Source organism: Branchiostoma lanceolatum, chromosome 13, assembly GCF_035083965.1.
Source record: "Branchiostoma lanceolatum isolate klBraLanc5 chromosome 13, klBraLanc5.hap2, whole genome shotgun sequence".
Classification (NCBI taxonomy): Eukaryota; Metazoa; Chordata; class Leptocardii; order Amphioxiformes; family Branchiostomatidae; genus Branchiostoma; species Branchiostoma lanceolatum.
This window is the reverse complement of record NC_089734.1, coordinates 12,467,728-12,490,056: the sequence shown is the minus strand read 5'-3', so window position 1 is coordinate 12,490,056 and position 22,329 is coordinate 12,467,728. Positions and strand designations below refer to the sequence as shown.

Below are 22,329 nucleotides of genomic sequence, written 5' to 3'. Positions count from 1 at the left end.
TTTTATTGTTTATAGATTTATTACTGACATTACTTGTGAACACTGACTCAGGCCAAAAAGTTAAAACGAAATTGGACTGAAAGACAGAAACCCCGTTTAGATATCATTTCGCCCCCTATAGGACCTTCTTTACCGACAGATGCGTGCGTAATTAAACCGGACCAGGCTACAAACTGCCCGCTGACAGACCTGAGACAAGCTGTCACGTACAGGGGGAATGTTATCGATCGAGCCAGCTGGAACCACACCGCCAATTACACCGACTGGCCCGGCGTTTATATCAGCAGTCAGGGCCCAGAGGGCGTACGTGGAGATGCCGACATCATGCCATAATTACCACGCAATCTTGTAGACATGGAAGGAAATAATTGGAGTTTGGGTAGAAGCACCCAGGCTTAAAGGAAACCCAAGCAATAATAGGGCCATAAAATTGGATTTTGAATGTCATTTCTAAACATGATTAGTTCAAGCAACAATTTCACAGTGTATAGCGACGCCCATGATGCAAAAATATGACGTCGGTGTGATGTGAGAACTCAGTGAAAATCGTCGCGGTTTTTTTGTACGCTCACGAAACTAATGGGATCATTGTACGGCTCGTTTTTGCGCGGTTTTAAAACGCTCAGTTTGAGAGTCATTTCAAAATGAAGTTATTATGCAAATGTACTAAATAATGTTAGTAAACGTCACTACCATAAAGATTTCAGCATTTTTTTATTTCCATTTTGGGGGCCCTAATGTTGCTTTGGTTGCCTTTAATCTCCAAGCAGATCTTGGAGGCAAAATCGTGACGATTTCCAAGTTACCCGTTTATTTTAACTATGGAGGCAGTTTGTAACAGAAGCGGACAGCTATCTAGGAAAAACGTCAAGCAGTTAATTGTTGAGGTGGAAAATCGTTAAGTTTTCCAAGCGGCCTTTTCTTTCCATTAACGTACAACTCCTCTACTTCTCCATCCTAGCCTCTGCTTGGAGATTTTTTTAAACGTTGCTATATAAATGACGTAGCAAAAACGGAAACACTAGTAGTAAACAAATGTAGCTCACAAAAAGTTGGGGAAAGATCTACAAAGACAATCTACAAATCTATTAGAGAATTGGGTTAACATCCTTTAACAAGACCTACTAATATACCAAATATTATCATAATCAATCCAGATGTTCATAACAAGCAGCTAGGGGGCCCAAAATCTGACCATTTCAAGGTCTCATCAAGACCTACCCACATACCAAATATCAAGACAATTCATCGAAGCATTTTTGAGTTATTCTGTTCACACACACACACACACACACACACACACACACACACACACACAAACGCTACCGAAAATACAACCTTCTTGGCGAAGGTAATAAACACCACAAAATCATCAGGGTTCTAAAGATAGGGTTTATTCTCCTTTTTGTGAACAGCTAAAGGTAACGGACCGGCTCGTAGGAATTATACAACCGCGTATAAAACAGGCGTGGATGGAAAAGTACGATATACATCAGATATGTGATCACATAGCTGTCATATAGATATACGGGTGGGGCTCTCGTTCGCCATAGTAAAACTCTCACTCCGAAAACGCAATTTTGTCTCTCAATATTTTTCACCACTTCTCGTCGCCCCAAGTCTATAGGCTCTCTGTATTGCACTATCATTTTTCACCTACGCAATGGTTTAGCTGTAGTAAAACAGCTCGGTACGAAATGCACCTTATATACAGGCTTTAATACTAAGCCCTTGTGTGTGCAGCATATATCGAACTCAACGTATCCTAACGTTGCCCGCGTGAGACTCAATCTTGTATTTTTTTTCCGAACACACAGTTTTTTCTCTCAAGGCTTGAAACAGCTCCTGTCCAGCCTAGGCTCGCCTAGGTCTCGTTCCCAGGAGATGTCGGCTGGAGACGTCGACAGTTACGATGTCACGTGACTAGATTCGAACTCGTACTGAAAACCTCTCGTTCCCAAAAGATCGCTGTCCAAGCTGACTGACAGTTCCTCCGATAAATGCCTCACAAAGTGTCCACGCGGACTGTACGTAGGATATTCCGCCGCCATTTCTTTCTCTTCTCCAAGAATGATATCTTGCTGATTTTGGGGGCACACCGGCCCCTCAAATTTTCGCTCAAGTGTTTCCTTCCATAAATACGTCTGCGCATGCCCAAACGCATGCTCCGTACCTCCAGAGACCGTCTGTCGTGCCCATGCGGGCTCCCGTCGAGCGTGTTCTCCGGGGGCCCGCCGGACGCTACCGGCCACCGCCCCACCCCGACCGACCCCCGGGGAAGGGACGGCCCCACCCGTGGGCCAACGTCCGTCACCCTAGCAGGTGGCTAGTCATAATTACCGCTACCGTTTCCTACATACATTGCGGGGAAGGGGGTTGGGGGAGGGAAAGGGAAGGGAAGGGGATGCTGAAAAGCTGCTCGTCGAAACGCTTTTTGGAGAAGTTGTTATGACTGTGTTTTGATGTTTAACTGTTTTAGAACATGTTGAAGGGGAGGAACTGCAGGTGGCCAGCGTTAACCCTGGGTCGGGCGCGCGCGGCGACTTGCTGCATCAGCCCCCAGGGACCGCCCCGCGGGGGTGGGGACATCCCAGCCTCCGGGGAGGGGCGACGGGTAAGCGTCGGACTCCCCTCGGGGGACGCCCGTGCCCTGGGGATGGTGAGGGCTCCCTCGTTCTGAGAACGGAACATGGCGGGGCTCCTGCGGGGCATCTGCGGGGAGGGGGGCGGTGACATCGGGGGGAGGGGGGACATGGTGCGCCGGGGGAGGAGTGGAGAGGCGGGCGGGGTGGCGTCGGACTGGCGGGGGGTGTTCTTCCTCGCCAGCTGGGGAGAGTTCCGCGGGGTGGTGTTGGCGGACTTGATGACTTTGCGGGTGACCTGCGGGGAAGCCGGCTTGGGTTTGCGCGGCTTGTTGACGATGTTGTCCAGTTTGATGTAGGCCAGTTTGACGGAGTCCTCCCTCAGGAGCGGATCTCGCACAAACTCGCTCAGCTCCTGTACCAGCTCAACTTTGATGCTGGAAAAAAAGAGACACAAAATTCAACACAAAATAATGGACACCATTTTCCCCATCTTTTGTAGTCCTCTAAGCTCAACAGCAAAGCTGGAGTATAAAAGATACCATAATTTTTCTCATTTATAAGCCTATCGTTTTCTTCACGTGATGGACATTGACACTTTGATACTACTGTACTATCTTCTTGTTGCGATACGTACACGTACTGTTTTCTCATTGCTACCTCGCCTAGAGTTTGCCTAGCCTGAGTGTCATCCTAGTTCCAATTTCTACCCGCAGAACTCCTATGTTCTGTGAAGGTAGAGCCTGGAACTAGGATTACGCTCAGGCTAGAGCTTGCCGTCCACCAAATAAAAATGACAATGTCAAGACGCAGACTAGAGCCAAAACCTTGTGCTTGGAGACCAGCGCCTTACCCGAGGATACGGTCCTCAGCACGCCCGATGAGTGTGTGGTAGTGTTCTATCTGAGCATCTCTCAGCTTTAAGGCTAGGTCCTGGTGGAACCGTTCCCACTTGTCCTGTAACCCGAACAGACCGGCCTCTAACGCAGTGTTGGAGACGGTCTTGGGCCGCAGGTGCTCCGGTACGCTCCCCAGGCGTCGATGGTCCTCAAGATCCTGAAAACACGAGACAAGATCTTTGTTAGACATCTGAGTGGTTACTTGTCTGAATTCCTATGTATAATAAATAAAATATGATAAAAAATATGATAAAACTCATTTTGCCAGATGTATACGGTCTTTGCCACCGAAAGATCTGCTCGGAGATTATCGATGGTCCTCAAGATCCTGATAACACGAGAATATATCTTTGTCAGAGACGGGGGTCGGTACCAACCTCCAGTCACCTTTGACCTGTTGCTCACGTCACACGTCCGGAAGCTGACGTATCCTGAACAATCGGCCCGGGTTCTCAGTTATCATGAAGAAAAAACTAGAGGACTGGACCGAAAAATGTGCTGAGTTGCATTTTTAGATGATAGAGTCAAGTTAGACCCTCGTATTGCTTTTATTGTTCTACTAGTCTACTGTTTTATTATCAAAACGTTGCGACAACAAGTTTTGCACCCATGTATGTCGGTATTGAACCCAACTGTGCCGTGAAATTCTGACTTTGATCAGGGTGCGACCGGGTCACGGACCTCGCTGAACGGAGCGGCCTAAAATATCCCCAGACGGCCCGGTCCTACATACGGCATTTATATCGACCTGGAGCTCACGCTGTGCCGACTATCATTCTGTACATAGGTTATGTTTGTTTTTTTGAGCAACTTTGGTCGTGTTTTTGCGAGGAAAATTCAAACGTACATATATAAAGAAATATCTGTAGTTTCAGACTGACTAACTATAGGTTCCAGAGCGACGTCCCAAAGGAAAGTATATCATCTGAGGGTATACAATTTATTAATAGAAATACTAGTATTTGTTTTCATTCCAGAGAAACGCTGCTTTGTCTTCACGGTTTCATTAAACTTACTCCTATGCCATCCCGATGTATTCTAGAACTTTGATGCGCGTATCATTTCCTTAAAGCTTTAGAAGCTTTATTTTCGATGCAAACAAAAACAAGAGACACTTAGAAAAGGACACATACTGACGTAGAGACATGGCAATGGTTAGTGGCATGCCCTGTTGAGGACGAATCTATACAGACTTGTCATATGGCCTCATTGAAGTCATATTGGAGTACATTGCATGACCTAACATATGCTACTGCTGTACTCCAATATGTCCGCTGGATGATTTAAACTACAGTATAAACTATAATCATTATGGTACGGTGCCAACTCATAGATCTGCCTATCTCAGTGCCCGTCCGACAAACTGTGGAATTCTGTGCCATGCTAATGTTGCTCATTGTACCTATCGGCCACGGTACCTGGTACGGCAACGTACGTGCATAAACCTATTATAACCCTGTCTGCCTTTCCGTTTATATGTCTCCAATATAGCACTGCAATGTGCTCATATCGTCCTATTGAAAATAGACAAGATATATCTGGAGACTGAGCATATTTTCACGTAGGGAAGGATTCCCTGTTCTCATAATGGCCTTACCTGTAGGTACAGGGTAGCCTGGGCTTTGTGTTCCAAGATTTTGTCCACGGCGTTTCTGGCGGTGTTGATCTTCCTGAGAACCTCCTCGGGAACCTCCAGCCGAGGTGGGGCTGGTTGTTCTTCGGCGCCACAGGGCGACTCGTCCCGCGAAAGGTCCCTCAGTCGGTGCGGTGGGCAGGCATCGGACTCCGACCTGAAGTGTGGTCTGTGTTGGGTGAAATGACATGATAATGCATATGACTTCATTGCTTATTGCTCAACTATTACATATCATACAACGCATGATAACTAATCTACTAAGTAATCTACTCTACAAAAGACCGAGTGTGAGAGACTATACACTTATAAACAGTATTTGGAGGAATTACTAGTTTCAAGACACTTTCTTATGTACATGTACATAATTACACAGTGCTGAATTAAAGTTATGACAGTATTAATTACATTATCATATCACTGTAGATGACGGCAAACTCTACTTTTATGTGAAATATTTCTGAAAGTAAGAAAGTAGTATCATTTTTCCTGTCTGAGATCGATGATATTTTTCTATCACTGCTCAGAGTTAAGCTCCAAGTTCCAATTAGTTGGTAACGGTTCAAGTCTCTGGGGCAGGACATCTCGGTTGGGGCTGTCTTTCGGAAGGGACGTAAAATGGGGTTCCCATGTTCGAGGAGGTGCCTCTTGCAGGGAAGGGCTAGCAATCTCTCCCTGTAGAAATATACCCTGCTACTGAAACAGCAAGGAAACTTACTGCCTTATGTGCCACTTATGATTATTATCCTCCACCAGGCCTTCCTATGGGGGTATGGATCGTAGAATTCGACAAAAATGGAATAATTGGCCAGGAGAGTCAGTCCACGGGAAGGTTTAAAACATTTCCCCCTCCGCCTACAAATGAAACCCCATGATTGCCAAACTCCCCTGACAAATATTCTTCCTATAGCTGGCGTAGTTAATCTGGTAGAGTCTACTATTAAAGTGTTGGACAAATGTTCGCGGTGGTTTTAAGTTCGCGGTGAAACGGTCCCCACGAAAACCGTGAACATGAAACCACCGCGAGCAATTCTTGATTTATTAACTGTTACTTAATTTTAGCTGATTTTACGGTCACTGGTCAACAGCTAAAATTTCATCATCGCAAATATTTAATTACTAATAAATGTATTTGAGACAGTAATGTTTGCGGTTCCCACCGTTAAAATTAAATGCTGTGACCAACTCAATTTTCCCCCAACCGCTATTCTTTTCTGCCACTTCATGTTTATTAAAGTGATTTACCGTATGTCCCACTAGGCACTACAAGGGTCTGAACAAACCAACGAACCATCACCGTGTCAGTGACCTCTAACATTGATTCTAAGTCAACAGAAGTGAGCTGAGTGACCTTGAAACAGGACCGTGTAACCTGACGTCCCATCCTTGACACGTGTCACCCCTGTCCTGTTAGTTAAACCACTCGACAATGTTGACACGCACGTCACTGAGAAAGATCCCCCGATCAGCGTTGATACGATTATCTGTGGGCTATCGGATCACCGCTACTGATATACTGTGTGTGTGCATAGTTGCTACAACCCACCCCCTCCCCTGACTAAAATTTGCGCAAGAGGACAACGAAACTCGGCAGCTATGCAATATGTTTGGATAGCGAGCTACCTGCTTTATACTGTAAAACACTTTGACAAATATATATGTGGGGAAGTGTCAAAGTCAGTTATATACATCCGTTCTACTACAAAATCGCAGCATGACAACTATAATGTATTAGACTCTCGGCGGTCTTTTAATTTCCCGTTCTCTGTATCAATGGAAAAATGAGACAGCCACATACTTAAGTTTTTCTTACGTTTAACAGTGTTTTAGTGGTCATTGATGTAAGGCTTTGTAGTTTATAGTTATGCCCCGAAATTTGAGTTAGGCCCCTTGTTTCCGAGTGAGGTCGCGAACATTTTGGATGAACGAATATCATTATTCAAAGATATGAGTCTCAGGATTTTTCTATATAACATCTACTAACATAATTCCACCAGGGTACATAATTCCGCCACAAGATACGTCCAAACAGATCTCCAACCCAACGTCCCCCAGTATAATGCACTCCTGTATATCTAAACTGTGCATACCTGGAGGGTGCTGCACTAGAGATCACTCAAACCCACTGTTTTTCACAGTGGCGGATTTATGTAACTCGGCGGATTAATGTTAATGGAGGTTACATAGTCTTAGGTGACTTTATTTTCCGTATTCCATATTACTGAATAGTTGTTACCCTAAATGTACTGGATCGCCATATATCAATATCTAAATATATCTCAATATACAAGATGTGTAAACTGAAGGTGACTACATGTATTTACATAGATCCCTAATAAAGCCCCGTTCCCGTTTAGGAGGTTAAGAGTAGACCCCCCGCAGAGATTATGGACCCCCCGCGGAGGGAAGCGGCAGGTGGTGACGTCACCCTGCTGGGTGAAAATAAACTCCTCGCCAGGCATGCTGGGAATGTTATCAGAACTCGTTAACGGTTACAACACCCCACCAACGTTATCTGCCAAGTACAGAATAACTGCTGAGAATAGTATCAAAATCAGACGCCACAGAGATGGCAATAAATTGTACGTCGTTATCATAAGCATAGTGTATGATATCATAATGTCTGGCGGCCAGTATGTAATTTTGAACCTAAGGATGTAGACTACTTAAGAATGAAACGCCAAACCCCTTACAAACTTTCTGCTAGTGATGCGTTCACCATTTTCTGTCATTTTTTCCTGCCCGATCCCTTTCTTTTTCGATTACTTTATCTCACCAATGTTTCCCCTTCTTTTATTCTGTATTTCCTGGGATATTTTCCCCATACTAAACCATGCCCAGTTGTTCCTTTCTTCTTGCTTTCTTAATTTCTTCCCCTCTCTCACTTCTCTCAATTCTCCATCTTGATCATGAGTAGGTGCTTTCCTTCTCCCCACTTTTTACCTTCGCCGAGAAGGTTATGTTTTCGGCAGCGTTCTCGTGTGTGTGTGTCTGTCTGTGTGTGAGTGTGTCAATACGATAACTCAAAAATGCCTGAATGGATTGTCTTGATACTTGGAATGGGGGTAGGTCTTGATGAGACCTCGAAAGGATTCGATTTTGGGCCCCCTAGCAGCTTGCTATGGTACTACAGTGGAACTTCAAGTTTTGATATCTCTTGTTCTGGACATGCTTTCTCTCTCTATAACTTTCCCTCTTACTTCTGCTTGGTACAGGAGATGACACATCGTATGTCCATTACACTGACCACCCATATCTTCCGGTCATTGCTAAGTATACGATGATGACTGACACTGCATTTCTGAGTAATGGTCTATTCTTTGAAACGTACAACAGCCCACTTCGTGTTTTCAACATTCAATGATACAGGACATGCCGGCAGCATTCTAGGACAATTCCATCACAAAGATAATGCCGCTTCTATGATATATTTGACAATGACAGGCTTTTAAGACCTGGGTGCATATGATATTTTTAGCATTGATTAAAGATCATAAAATAACAGCGGAAGGCATAATTACCAAACATAATCAATAAGAATTAAGGGAAAATTTAATCAATACAGACATATATTGGTCAGCCGGCAGGCATTTTATTTTCTGTATCATTCAGATGTTTTTCGTTCCACACAGTTCAGTATTTACTATGTACCTAGTTAAGCGTATCTAAATCTGAGTTAGATTGTTGGCATAAACGACAACGACCCTCGTAGCATAGCAACTGAACATTGGCCGGGTTGTCGCTGGATAGATATAAAAAAAAAAAACTTACCGAAAATTTTGAAATACTGAACTTTCTCTCAAATTTAAATTGTAACGTGTTCTTGTAATATCTAAAATATTTATACCTTAGATTAAATCAGTTTTCATTGCGCTTATGTTTTCAAATTTCTTGATCCGGACTTGGAATAAAGAAGATTATGAAGATCACGAAATGGTTTCATAACGGAATTAAAATCAATATAGAAGCGATTGCTTCCGCACGTATATGATGACAGTTTCGCCAAACTGTGACAAGATCTTTTCATAACAAACGTGACATTGTGGCACCACGTGGCAGTGGCTGGCGAGGGTGTTGTGCGGTTTAATGGGGGAGGGGGGTTGTCGAGATGGACAAGTCAAAGTTTTAATCATGAATGTGATAAATACACGTTTTTCTTTTGGTCTGTCATTCATTAACTATTGTTAATTCTAACTCGGATACGTATCTACCAAAGGCTATTCTTCATACCTTATTTATATTTTGAAAAATAACAGTTTTAACCGTTTCTTCCCATCGCATACTGGCGACGTCTGTTTGTTGTGCGTTTTCCTGCCATTCTTTAAAAAGGTTTATGTAAAACTAGCAAAATTTCTTTGATTAAAAGTGATACATGTATAGTAAATAACGATTTTATAGTACATGTTGTGTTAATACTTTTATATAATCCTTCATATGTTGCTTGATAGTATATTATTTATCATATCATAGAGCAAAGAGGTTGAATAGAACATCCTTGTCAGAGTATCACTCATTGGCAAACAACTGTCCAAACGGTTATCACTATCAAGCGGCATAATTCCATATGTCCGGCGAGATGGCCAAACTCCGCAGGACATTCACATCTGTTGTGACGTCCTACCGTAAAAGGGTACGACACAGCAAAGCCGTTACGTCATGGCTCAGACGACCGTTATTAACGGTTCATACTTTTCAAACATCCATCAACCAACCATCTATCGTCTCTCCGAAGATGTAGGCGTTTGACATGTTTGAGGTAGTACAATTTGTCCTCGGCGAAACTGGAATTTTTAGGAGGTTTGGTGCCGTTTTAATTTAGATTTCTGTCTTCTATATTGGCAATGACGCAAGGATATATATTTATGACATTGAGTGAGAACACTTTCGGGGGAGGGCACTTGTTGGTGTTTACAAATAGTAAAGTTTTAAGAGCGCTTTTGTAATGAAGCGACTCTGTAAAACGTCTGGAAAACAGAAAGGTGTTGGTAACTTTTGTCCTACCTGTTTTCGACCTCAGATGACTGAATGTTTCCTTCATCTTTATGAGCTCTCCCCTCCTCTAACTCCAATGGGTCTATCCTGTCAATATGGTCTCCCCAAGTCTCTCCGGGTAGCAGCGCGCCACTCAACTGCAACTCCTCGGCGCTCCAGCGCTTGTCGCCCGAGGCCACGGCCAGACCCTCGCGATGGTCGGACTGGACGGGGCCTCGTCTGGGCGGGCTTGGGCTCCTCTCCGGCGGACTCTCACGGCATCGGCTTGTCATAATCGATCAGCAAGCAGAGGAGAAGGCGTTTCGACATCGGGGAAAGGGGCCTACACTGCTACTGAGCAGGCCCAGTGGTGGGATGGGTCATGAGGGAGAACGGGTGGCGGGGAGAGTCCATCCAGCAATGGAAAAGGGGGAGGATAGGGTAGAAAAATAACTCTACGTCGTCGACACACAGGAGCAGCACTGAAATGGAACGATCCAGAACTAAAGACACGTTTCAATGGTTGAATTTCTTATTGTAAGATATTACAATCTGGAATATAATAAAGATTATGACGCTGTTGATACTCGGCCATACTCGATATGCTCATATCTGCTGCTATAACACAGTATGCATTTGAACGGGTTCAAGTAAGATACCATTCTAAAAGATTTGACAAGCTATTTACTTCATATACCCGTTTTGTCTCTCTGTGACATAAAACATTCATGTTTTCGTGGTTTCTTCTTACTTTCAAAGCAACATGGTCCTTCATAGAAAAAAAATCACAACATTCTAAATAACTAGAGAAACGCACCACATCATTAAGGATATTAATTTCATTGCTGAAAGTTCACGTTGACATGTGATTCACTTAGTATCTCAACACACAGAAACACATCAATAATACTAGTTTGGGCTTTATTCATCTTTCTTTGGGCGTACAAATATTGCAAGATATGCTTGAAGCACTTGTATTTACATGTGATGTGATAGTAAAATTTGCCAACGTATTCTTCAGTAACACCAATGGTATAACATGTACAAATGATACTGAAACTAGTGATAAACAATCTGCGACACCAGAAACAAGTTCCTCATTTTCCGTTTCGACAGAACTTGAACTTGAAGTGTCTGTGTGGACACATTTAAAACATTCCGTTAGGTCAGTGCTGCAATAAATATAAACCGTTTGACTAGCTTTCGTTGAGAAATGTGTATGATGACAAGCCGTCCGCACAAGTGCCAAGTGGATAGACAGCACACATGACACCCCCCTCCCCCCTCCGTAATGAACCCTTCTCTCTGGTGTGTGTTCCCTGGTCAGCTGACCCAGTCGAACCATTTAGGGAACATCTCTCTTGGGGTCAGCTATGCAGACGGATCCAGTTTCGGCCGCTCTAAGGCATGGTCATATTTTCTTTGGTTCCTGGCGATTTTGCCTTTCGATTTAGCATTTTGGTTACTTCATTTTCAAATCAAATCAAAACGTAGCATTTTTCTTGAAATCAAAGTTCATTTGTGTTGGTAGTCTAGAGTTACTCGAAGTCTGGCCATATTTTCTTTGGTTCATGGTGATTTGCGTTTCAATCTGGCGTTTTAGTTTTCATTTCAAAATTAAAATGTAGCCTTTTGTTGAACGTTCATTGTTATATGTATTGGTAGAATCAATTATCAAAGGGAAGTTAAAGTAAGAAACAATATACATCATTACCTACAACCATCCCAGGATAGAGACGGGGGACGTCACAGACTATCTGCTAGATTTGATCCACTGCTCACTGAGTCACGCCTCTGCATAATGTGGCATCAGAGAACGATGGGTTGATTCCATGACAGTGCAGTCAGAAATTATGGTTAAAAATTGCAGTTGATTATAGTTAGAATATCATTTTTCATAACAAAATGTAGTCTGGTTAAGGTAAGACACACTGTCATTGGTATAACTATTTCCGTTTTTTAGACGTAACAGGTTTAGATCAAAGCCTAGATGTCCCAAATAAAACTCAATATGTCTAGAAATACAACTGTCCCAATATCACTGCAAAGTCGTAATTTTTAGCTCTAACAGCTGTTAGTTCTGGTACACGTTACACGTCTAAAATTGGGACACACCAACATATACTCGTGAATTGCATAAAAATGGCAAACAAAATGACATTTTTAAAGCAAAATTCGAGAGAGATATAGTTGATAGATATAGTAGAGAGATATTCATTGTGTCAAATAATGTGTAAGTTGAGTGCTGTTATTCTCATGTTTATAGCTTTGACTACGTACAAAAATATGAAAGAGAAATTGGGGAAAAGAAGTAAGAAACAATGTACTTGAATATAAATTTTAATCCTGGAGCCCAAATATTCAAATAACCGTATAATATCCATAAATTCGATTTCAGACAGTACTGTCGATGTTATACAGTAGGTGTGATAACAGCGCCTCGCAGCGGTCTAAAATATAATGCATTCCCGGAAGTAGTCGTGTTCTTTTCAGATCCGACAAGCTTTACTGATTTACACGCATTTTTGGATTATTCTGGACCAGAGTTACACCAACCAGCTTGAACACAGACTTTACCCGATCAATAGGACACTACTATTTCATCTTTTGGTAAAACTGTAGCTTGAAATTCTCTGTAGAGTATGCCGAAGAAAAATCGCAATAGAGGCATTAGTACGTTCAATACTAGTTATTTATTCATAAAAAAATTGTAATTGCTTTAATCAAGCAAAATTCATTCGTAATTTTACCAAAGCAATGTTTGATAAAACAAATCGGATGAAAAAAACATTTCTTGTCAGAAGTGGGATTCGAACCCACGCCTGGAGAACCAGACTGCGACCTGAACGCAGCGCCTTAGACCGCTCGGCCATCCTGACATTCATGCTGAGGGAAGGCAGCACGCGTATTTAAACAGCCATCCAGGGTATTTGTCAACCGTGACGTCACGCCTAGATCCTATTTCATCATGTGACCTTGTTTCCATATATGGTGTCCATGCGAAAATACAGGCAACCCAGTGCAAAAGACCTGTTTTCTGTGTTTCTTTGGTTCAAAAACTCGATGAAAGGCCACCTGTAGCTTACGATCACGTGCTTTTCTCAGCAAATAAGGTTACAGACCTTTTGATACATGCTGAAAAATGAAAACAATGAGTGAATGACCGAAGATTCTATACTTACTCTACTCTGACTATACTCTACATTGGTACCATGGTGCATAGACCTACCGACCACTATTTAGTACTACGAACTGTATTGAAAAATGGACAGCAATCTTAAAAGGCCTCGTATCTAAGGACTCTCAGAGAAATATGAGATGTTCACTGACATGCCACTCAACATACAGATATGTCGTCGGGCCTTTTTAGAATAGTAGCAATTTGATAATGTCAATAATATTAAAAAAACAATTAAACAATTGTGTAAAACAAAACAATTAAAGATTTGTATGTAAACTCCTTAATTGAGATTTTTTTTTTTCAAAAACGGTGACTTTATAGTCCAGGAGGAGATCCTCAGAAGAGGTCTGAAAATGAGAAACGCAGCTATCATTCTATGATACTGGATTAAATATACAAAGGGTGGGCTACGAGACCTTTTTTTTCAGGTTTCTCCTCCTGGACTATTACTTCGAAACACAGAATAGCACGGATTTTATCGCCTTAAATTTTGATTATCTCCTATATAGATAAACTGAGAGGTTTTCTTCTTTTTTTTCATTAAACGGTCTGGAAAATATAGATTGTATCAAGGCCGTTGCGTGCACGGTTCTACCATTCACGTTATTGAGAGAAGAACTACCTAAAAATAAAGGCGATCATAAAAAGAATCCACTCAAAAGAAGTCAAACCAGTTTTACTGGCTGACGGCAAACGACCGTTACCGTGAGATGTGTTATAAGACCATCAAATATTCCCTCGGGGCTCGGGCCCAATACGGTGATCATACTACAATGTATCACACCTATATAACACGTTACACGTGCCCGTTTTGAAATCGGCGCCTCCTGCAAATTATGTAGTCATAGCAGGAGGAATAAAAATGAGGACAAGTCGCCCTAGGGTGTACAATATCTCCCCATAGCTGTTCCTCCTATTAGAATAGTAAATACCCGTTATCATGTATCTAGATTTGGGGAAATCGTTAGCACAGACAATGCTGTGGCGGCACCGGCTATACATTGAGCGTCTCTCAAATCCGTCAGTCACAACATTGATGTAACGTTATACAGATTAAATAATCAGGTTAATCTTAATGGCAAGCAAAATGGGATGCTTTGCTATAGTCCCCGCTAGACAGCGATTTTAAGGTTGATTTGGGACGTAATTTTGCAGCCTTCACTTTTAAAGGAGGGGGGCTTTGGATTTAAACTATTGCAGAGTATAGTAGACGAATCCAACCTTAATGTACCTTGCATAACGCAACTAGAGCACTAGTACAATCCACCAAAAGACTTTAATCTGATAACCAAACTCCGCCGGTTGCTGAAAAGAAAATTCCAGAATTTCTGAAATGGCCAGATAGAGTGAACAGTCTGCCAGAGGATTTTTTTCACCCTGGGATGCCTCGCTAACTCCTTTTACCCTGGGATGCCTCGCTATATTTTTTTGCTAATTTCTCGCAATTTTTTCAATAACCGGAGGAGTCTGCTTGACTGCATTGCCGCCATCAAGTGAAGAAGGGTTTTCCGTGATCAGAAATTGCTATGGCAAAAAAAAGTACAGACAATATTTCTCCTTTTCTGATGTAGTCTTTGTTGCGGGGTCCCAGAATTACATTTGCTATTTTGATGTGACTCTTCCGCATGGAAACTACACAGACACATAGTCCAACGCCGGCTATTTGGCAGTGGATAGTCTACCCCGTAAAAATCAATTTCGATAAGTTCGAAACATTCATATGAAACTTTTTATACGATATAACCATAATGAATGACTGAAGACCTTTATATTACTTGTTAGCCCATATACATGTCAGAAGAAATAAATAGCTATAGCTTGCAAATACATGTGTGCAGGTTAGTGTGAGTACCATAAGCTACGTTGATGAAGGTTAGACATCCAGGTAATAAGATATACCAAAAGACAGTTACTCAAGCAACTGGATAAAATTTTGACATTTTTATCCAGCTGCTTGAGTAATTGTATTTTGGCGCCAGTATTAGACTATTAGCTAGTGTAATATGTAATGGGCATATGTATATTTGCACACACAAAAAAAACAATTGCTAGATAGATACTATAGATAGATATAGAGATGTGCAAGGCTAAGTAGACAATGCCTAGAGAAACGCGTTTGCTGTCTGAAATACGTGACACATGTAACACAATCCGCTGTATTCCCCGATTGTAATATTTCATCCCCATGCCGCAGAGCCTACCGAACAATTTTCACCGGCGCCGACTCAGTCAATGGCCCATTGATGCCGTTCACAGCCCGCTGGCGAAACATGTTAGAGCCCCGGCCACGGGGTCACAAGAGGTCGTTAGCACACTGCCAAGAACCTAATATCGTGCAGTTATCAATTCAAATCCGTGCGGATGGAGGTTGATGGGGTATCGGTAGGGGTGATTGCAATATTAGATCGCAACTGGAAGCGCAAGCTGTCAAAAATACAGGTCAGTCAAAAAAAGATACATAAATTTTCTACATTTACATTTCTACATCAGGAGTGTGTAACGTTCGTTGTCGTTTCAATGCATCCTCATTTGAGGTGAAGCATGATGCTTTTTCAAGTAGGTAGTGGTAGTACAATGCGGCTTCGTTACGACTCGCGTTTTTGGCCAAGCACACCAGGTCACCCCTAGTCGATAAGTGTGTTGGGTTCTTTTACGTTACTTACTGTTAATTTCACGCCCTTCCCACACCATATGCCTAGCCTCCATAGCAGGCTCTCTGGGCCTTTTTGGGGGCTTATAATACGCTTTTGCTGATGACTTCTTTTTGTACTGGGTCGTTTGTGCAGCCAGCCCGCATCGGTACCGGGCCAAATAGTTACGGGCTGGCTGCACAAACGACCCAGTCCAAAAAGAAGTCATCTTCAAAAGTGTACTACAAGCCCCCCCCCCCCCCCCCCAAAAAAAAGGCCTGCTATGGAGGCTACTTGGGCCGACAAATGTACAATCACTACATCAAGTGCCTACTCCATTGGTAGAATATAACGTTTAAGCTGTGTCAAATTGCAGGAAAATACATAGAATCTTTTCATCAACGTACACTACTCCTCACATATCAGTTGTACACTGGGAGATACAGGCATGTGTGCGTATGTAATGACGTACATATGGCTATATTACGTCGGGATCATAAATGGTTTAGGCTGATATTACGTGGGTACGTTTGCGGTGAGAAGTAAAAATGAACCAACAGACCCGTTCGTGTTATTAGAATAATAGCTTAATTCTGTTTTTGTAATTTATCAGCGACACATTTTTTTTACTCTTTGAATATTGTGGTCGAGTCAGATTGTATTACTGGTGAAAAACAAGGGTGAAACACACACACCCCAGAAAGAGGTCAAGTTCGTACAAACAAGCATTACCGCAACGTTTGCTTGGAGATATCTCTTTCAAATGGGTTTAAGGCCTCCCTCTTCCTAAGTGTGTAGTCAAAACATTGTACAAAACATGTAGTAACAAAGACTTGACAAGTTCAAGTTTTTCTTTTCGAAACCTACCAGTCCTCGGATTTTTTTAAAGACAATTTGGACCACCTGGTGGCCATCAGAAAGCGATCAACACAATTTGGCACTTATCTCCTGTAGGCACGCGTAGATATAGAGGTGCCCTCCCAAAACTGTAGGCACGCGTAGATATAGAGGTGCCTGCCAAAACTGTAGGCACGCGTAGATATAGAGGTGCCTGCCAAAACTGTAGGCACGCGTAGATATAGAGGTGTCCTCCCAAAACTGTAGGCACGCGTAGATATAGAGGTGCCTGCCAAAACTGTAGGCACGCGTAGATATAGAGGTGCCTATAGAAAAGTATATAAAACAATGGCAGTCCCAGAAACTGAGATAGACAAAATATCTCACAATGTTTGTATTCTGCAGCCACGTTCGCAGTACGATTCTTCTTGTCGCACGATTTTCTGGGTGACTGACAGTGACGACAAGGTCGGCGACAACTTCCCGACAATTTGCCGTCACAAGACAGTTGAATTCTGTATGGCAAATCTACGACTGTCCTAAGAGTGTCCTAAAGTTGCTGTCGCATACACAAACCTGTCGTACGACGTATTTCATAGGGGCCTAAGTCATGTCTGTAACGTTCAATGATAACAAGGCCTGGCAAACCTAGGCCTAAAGCAACAAGCGAAATAGGGCAGAATACAATTCTCAGGGTACTTTCTATCGGTTAGGTGTTTTGTTTGGCGACAGTTAGAATATACAACCAAAGAAGTCACACGAATCATAAGTAGCGAATCATCGGCTGTTTAACGAACGCTGTGTTTTAAAGATTAGGCGGTGACGTGAATTAAGTTTCATAGGTGTACACTAGGTATCACAGCGTGTTTGCTTTGTATCTTATACTAACCAAAAGCTTTATTGTTAGGCCTAGTGACGTTTTTCTGGAAATAACTTGATAAAGGTACAGAATCAACTACTGAAATAAACTACATTTCAAGGAAATGTTGTCTTACCTATAACATTGTCATCAAATCTATTTCATCAAAAATCATACCGGTCTAGGCGGTCTCTGTATTCAAGTCATATATGATGCAAACGTCTGTCCGTTTCCAACATCATAATTTCAATCGGTTGTACCCATGCCCCTCCCCTACCATGCGGAATACTAGTTGTTGTTACAGCTTTGATGGTAAGCGAATTATCAAAACACAACTGTCTGTCAAAATAACAGCGAATCAGATGTCTCTGTGGCGCAATCGGTTAGCGCGTTCGGCTGTTAACCGAAAGGTTGGTGGTTCAAGCCCACCCAGGGACGGATTATCCTTTTGCACAAATCCTATCATCCCTAACTGTACTAGTTCTTGTAGCTATAACTGTGAACTTGGACTTAAAAACGTGAAATTTACACTTCGTTACAGACATCTTTTTTCTTTGATTTCTACCAATTCATGCCGACAAGAACCAATTTCTTTAAGTTGTCTTCAAAAGACGGCACAAACGGGATAGCTAGTCAACAAGTCCATTGTCACCGACAACCAAGGGAGTGATTTTCTATCGGCATACAAGTCTCTGTGGCGCAATCGGTTAGCGCGTTCGGCTGTTAACCGAAAGGTTGGTGGTTCAAGCCCACCCAGGGACGTCCGGACGAATATGTTAAATTTTTGTTGGCCCAAACTGTTATAAAAGAGCGAAAACTGAATACTACACTTCCACATTTTCAATCTCAAACCGACGATATTTAATTTTACTGGTCACTGTTCATTTTTGTTGTTGTTGTTTAGAATGGCAAGGGGCGTTATTCTTTTAATGGCCAACTTGAGAAACCGTTTTAGATATAAATATATAGTATATAGATATAAGATCAGTATAGAGAAAAATACGTCAATAGGCTAAATTCTATGATATGGTAATCAACATGGAACGAAATTCTTCTTACTGAATCATCTAACTGTCGGACGGTGTGTAATGGCTCGATCACACTAGCACGATCACGGTGGCCAGGTGTCGTGTCACGATCTCAAATCGTCGAGGGCATTCTTTGGGATAGTCGAGCACGTATCGCAAAAAATTCAATTGTCCTGATACAGAAAAGGGTGTCTTAGCTTAGTCTCGACCAGACACCAGCTATAGGAAGAATATATTCCCACCATAGGTGTTCATTTGCAGGCACAGGGGAATCATTAACCTTACCGTGGACTCACTCTACTGACCAAATTGTTCCTTTCTGCCGAATTTTACTATTCTATCACCCTAAACGTTGACTCACATTGACTACTAGCCTGTTCACAGCAGCTTGCAAGTGCAAAAAAAGGCCCCTGTTAAAAACTACACTCGTGTTGAACGTAAGTCAGAATGATTTAGAATTAAGAATAAATTCTACGATCCATGCCCCCGGAGGCAGGCCTGGTGGAGGCTAGAATTAGCTTCTTATCGGCGGTTGGTTTTTGTCACAGCCTGCTGGACAAATTCTAGACGACGATATATGAATATGACCGCGCAAAAACTTTACGTCAATATATTCAGATCAAAATGGTCACATGGAAAAAGACTCTTATAACTTAATCATCTACCTGTGGAATAGGTTGTAACGAGAGACAGACATTGAACTAAAACTGCGTGAACAAGCAAACAAGCAAGAGAGAGTGTTTGACATTGGAAACCCCCCTTCCGATCACTGACTACATATCCAACAGACTGACTACATATCCAACAGTTGTTTCTGTGTGTAGTTCAAACCTTTATAAATGTTAGTAAAAAAACCCAAGGAGCTTCAATACACGGAAACTCATTGGAAAAACTGGGGTTTAGTTAATAGGTAACGTATTTCTCTCTACAACAACAACCGTAGTACCGTAATCATTAACTAGATCAGTAAATGACTCCATTTGTCGAGTCCAGTTCGTTGTTTTTAGTAGCGCGTATGGCTTTGATACATTAATCGGATTAGAAACATTAAAGCGATGACAAAATAGCGTTCAAAGACAAAAATAGAATTTGAATCTGTTAGCTGTATCTATACATCTCTATGAAAATTGATAGTTATATCATTAGTACTAGTACCTTAAATGCTAAATAAAAATCTAAACAAACCATGTTGACTTCTAATATTCAACAAAAAGTAGTGTAAAGTTTATAACATTTTGGACCTGGGGGAGAAGCATATGCAACACAAAGTGTAGTTTAAAAAACGAAGCCATTGTGATGTCCATTCTTTATTCTTAACAGCTCAACACCGATACATTCATTGAGTTTTGAACAATAATGTTTATCTTTTTAGTACATGTATATCTGCCTTTGAGGTATTGAGTGTCTTTCTTTCGTGCTGGACTGTTGTTAGCATCCACCAGGCCTTCCTACGAGGGTTCGGAACGTAGAATTCGAAAAAAAAGGAATGATTGGTCAAAAGAGTTAGTCCTGCGCCTGCAAATGAAATTTAAACCCTCTGGTGGCCAAATTCCCCCGGCAAACATTTTCCCTATAGCCGGTGTAGTCTAGTTAGAGACTAGACTGTACTGTCGATTTCTGTGTCAGAATAGATGCCGTTTGTTTCCCACATTTTCCCTCCTTGTCTAGAAAAAAGAAAGCTTTGCGTCTTATCATAAAGTCAAAAGCATATTACTTTCAAAATGATTATCTGCTAAGAACTTGCGAATAAATGATAGAAGCAGATCCAGATAAGAAAGAGAAAAGAAATTGCAATTTCTGTAAATTGAAACTGCCAAGCGAAGAATACACGCTACAAGCCAAGCGTAGCAAGTCTTGGATGTTTTGAAGCTATAGCTATAGAGGCGCACGTAACAATTTATTGTTATCCACTCGCTCAATGGATGTCCTTTATCCAAGGTTTCAAACCAAACCGCGCAACATACAGAGTTAAATACACGCAAGCCATTTACTGTGGCAATTATATGCTCTGCTCTCTCGTATTAGAAGAAAATTAGCATCTTGATCAACTCAAGTATACCAAATCTAGCATGTGGATTTGTTTGAATGGATTTTTTCCGGGGGAAAGCTCTTCGGGGCCCTGTCGTCTTTCTATCACGCGTGAGTGTCGATCAAGTCAGTGTTTCCGTGTCTTGGGGATTGTTCCCCGTCCGCTTCCCTGGCGTTGTTCAATAATATCTGGGGATATCTTTTGCACAGGCGGCGGTCTCTTTCAGTTAATGAGTTTTTACTTGTGTGTGGTACCCGGCCAAGCGAATAGAGGCTCCTGTGCCATTCATAAGCATTCAGTACAGTTTTACACGGGCCCGAAACGGCGTGCCAAGCGATCACAGAACGGGGACTGAGGGGCCTTTTACGAGAGAAAACCTTTGATCGCGCTCTCGTTGAGCCGACACGGGTTGAATTATTAGGCTTGGCACCGCGCCCCGCGGAAGAATTTGCACGAAAAACAACAGGCCAAAAAAACACACCGCGATATCCTAGCTTCTGAAACCGTGTTGTAGTGTGTAGATAGCTTGTCTTGTGTGAAATGGGAGAGGGTGGAATAGAGCTATGTGGGAATGTTAGCGAAGCCGGGAAGAAACGAGCGCCACGCCCAGTGAAAACGGCTCCGTCCAGACGGCTGGTGTGACGCAGCACGAAATTCTCCATTTTTACCCGGCGAGCCATCGCAGGCGCCATGTCAAAGGTTCGGTTTGTTCCCGGGAAGAAATCTATTCTAGAGGATATCGGCGCGTATTTGGGGTAAAATTTAAAACAGCGTGAGGATATGGTAGACGAACAACATTAGAAAATAATCAATAACAGGGATTATATAATTCTACGGCGTTTGCGAGCGCCTTCAGCGTTTAATAAATCATTGTTCTGGTAACTAAAAAGATATCAGAAATACAATTTCAAAATATGTTTTTGTGACAATGTAGAAAACGTAAAAAAATGACGTTTTAAAAAGGTTTACTCGACAAAAGAAAAGGTATTTCGAAAATCAGAAAATGCGTATCTATTATGGGACGATATGTTGGATGGTCCGTATGCATTTTTAACCACGCTGGCGAACGGTATTATTTGTGTAGCTCGTTTCTGTAACAGCCGAACTAAGGTAAAGCTAACGTGAACCAGCCGTCTTGATAAAACGCATAGGGGTGGCGCCCATCTCAATTTTTATAGCCTTTCAAGGGCCACCCGCTGGAAGTGATGTGTTTTTAACTTCCACACTCTTTCCCTGAGTGCTAAGCAGAGCAAGCAGCATGTCCATTTCTAAAGTCTTTGGTATGACCCAGCCGGTGATCGAACTCACGACTACCTTGTGCAAGGCGAACACTCTACCAACTAGGCCATTGAACCGGTATTCCTACCTACCTGAAATGATATTACCAATCTGAAGGCAAAGCACAAGCGCCCAATGGATACAAACTAGTACATTGACCGCGAACCAAGAAAGAGCTGCGATCAAATTACAGACCAAAGAAACTCTCTGAGAAAATTTTTACTTTCAAGTTCTTCTCGCTGTTCACTGTGTGAGAGAAGATTTATTTGATCCCAGTCACAAAAGGGCTTCCTTTAATCTGTTCGTCCTTTTATCAAATATGAAAAGGAGTCGAATGCCTACAGAAGACGTGCACACTACCTGATAATCAAATTAGCAGCAGTAGGGGAAGATTGTAATGTT

At 42.2% G+C, this 22,329-nt stretch overlaps 1 protein-coding gene and 3 non-coding genes across 4 annotated transcripts; 2 read left to right on the top strand and 2 right to left on the bottom strand.

Annotated features, from left to right (window-relative positions):
* Nucleotides 1-1,372: 1,372 nt before the first annotated feature.
* LOC136447444 (uncharacterized) lies at nt 1,373-10,479 on the bottom strand. Its single transcript, XM_066446359.1, has 4 exons — nt 10,116-10,479; nt 5,079-5,283; nt 3,436-3,638; nt 1,373-3,019 (listed from the first exon to the last, which is right to left on the bottom strand). Exons 1-4 carry the CDS (start codon nt 10,376-10,378, stop codon nt 2,476-2,478), a joined length of 1,215 nt encoding a protein of 404 aa, XP_066302456.1. The 5' UTR covers nt 10,379-10,479; the 3' UTR covers nt 1,373-2,475.
* A 2,401-nt stretch (nt 10,480-12,880) lies between these two features.
* On the bottom strand, nt 12,881-12,964 carry Trnal-cag (transfer RNA leucine (anticodon CAG)). The gene has a single exon. It is a non-coding gene; the product is annotated as a tRNA-Leu (tRNA).
* A 4,992-nt stretch (nt 12,965-17,956) lies between these two features.
* Nucleotides 17,957-18,030, top strand: Trnan-guu (transfer RNA asparagine (anticodon GUU)). Its single transcript has one exon. It is a non-coding gene; the product is annotated as a tRNA-Asn (tRNA).
* Nucleotides 18,031-18,280: 250 nt separating this feature from the next.
* Trnan-guu (transfer RNA asparagine (anticodon GUU)) lies at nt 18,281-18,354 on the top strand. The gene has a single exon. It is a non-coding gene; the product is annotated as a tRNA-Asn (tRNA).
* Nucleotides 18,355-22,329: the final 3,975 nt, after the last annotated feature.

Coding starts and splice junctions, on each gene's coding strand:
- LOC136447444 (XM_066446359.1), bottom strand. CDS start 10,378: ATGACAAGCCGATGCCGTGAGAGTCCGCCGGAGAGGAGCCCAAGCCCG. Junction 5,284..10,115: donor TCATCTGAGGTCGAAAACAG/GTAGGACAAAAG, acceptor CACCCAACACAG/ACCACACTTCAGGTCGGAGT. Junction 3,020..3,435: donor GCTGAGGACCGTATCCTCGG/GTAAGGCGCTGG, acceptor CTTTTTTTCCAG/CATCAAAGTTGAGCTGGTAC.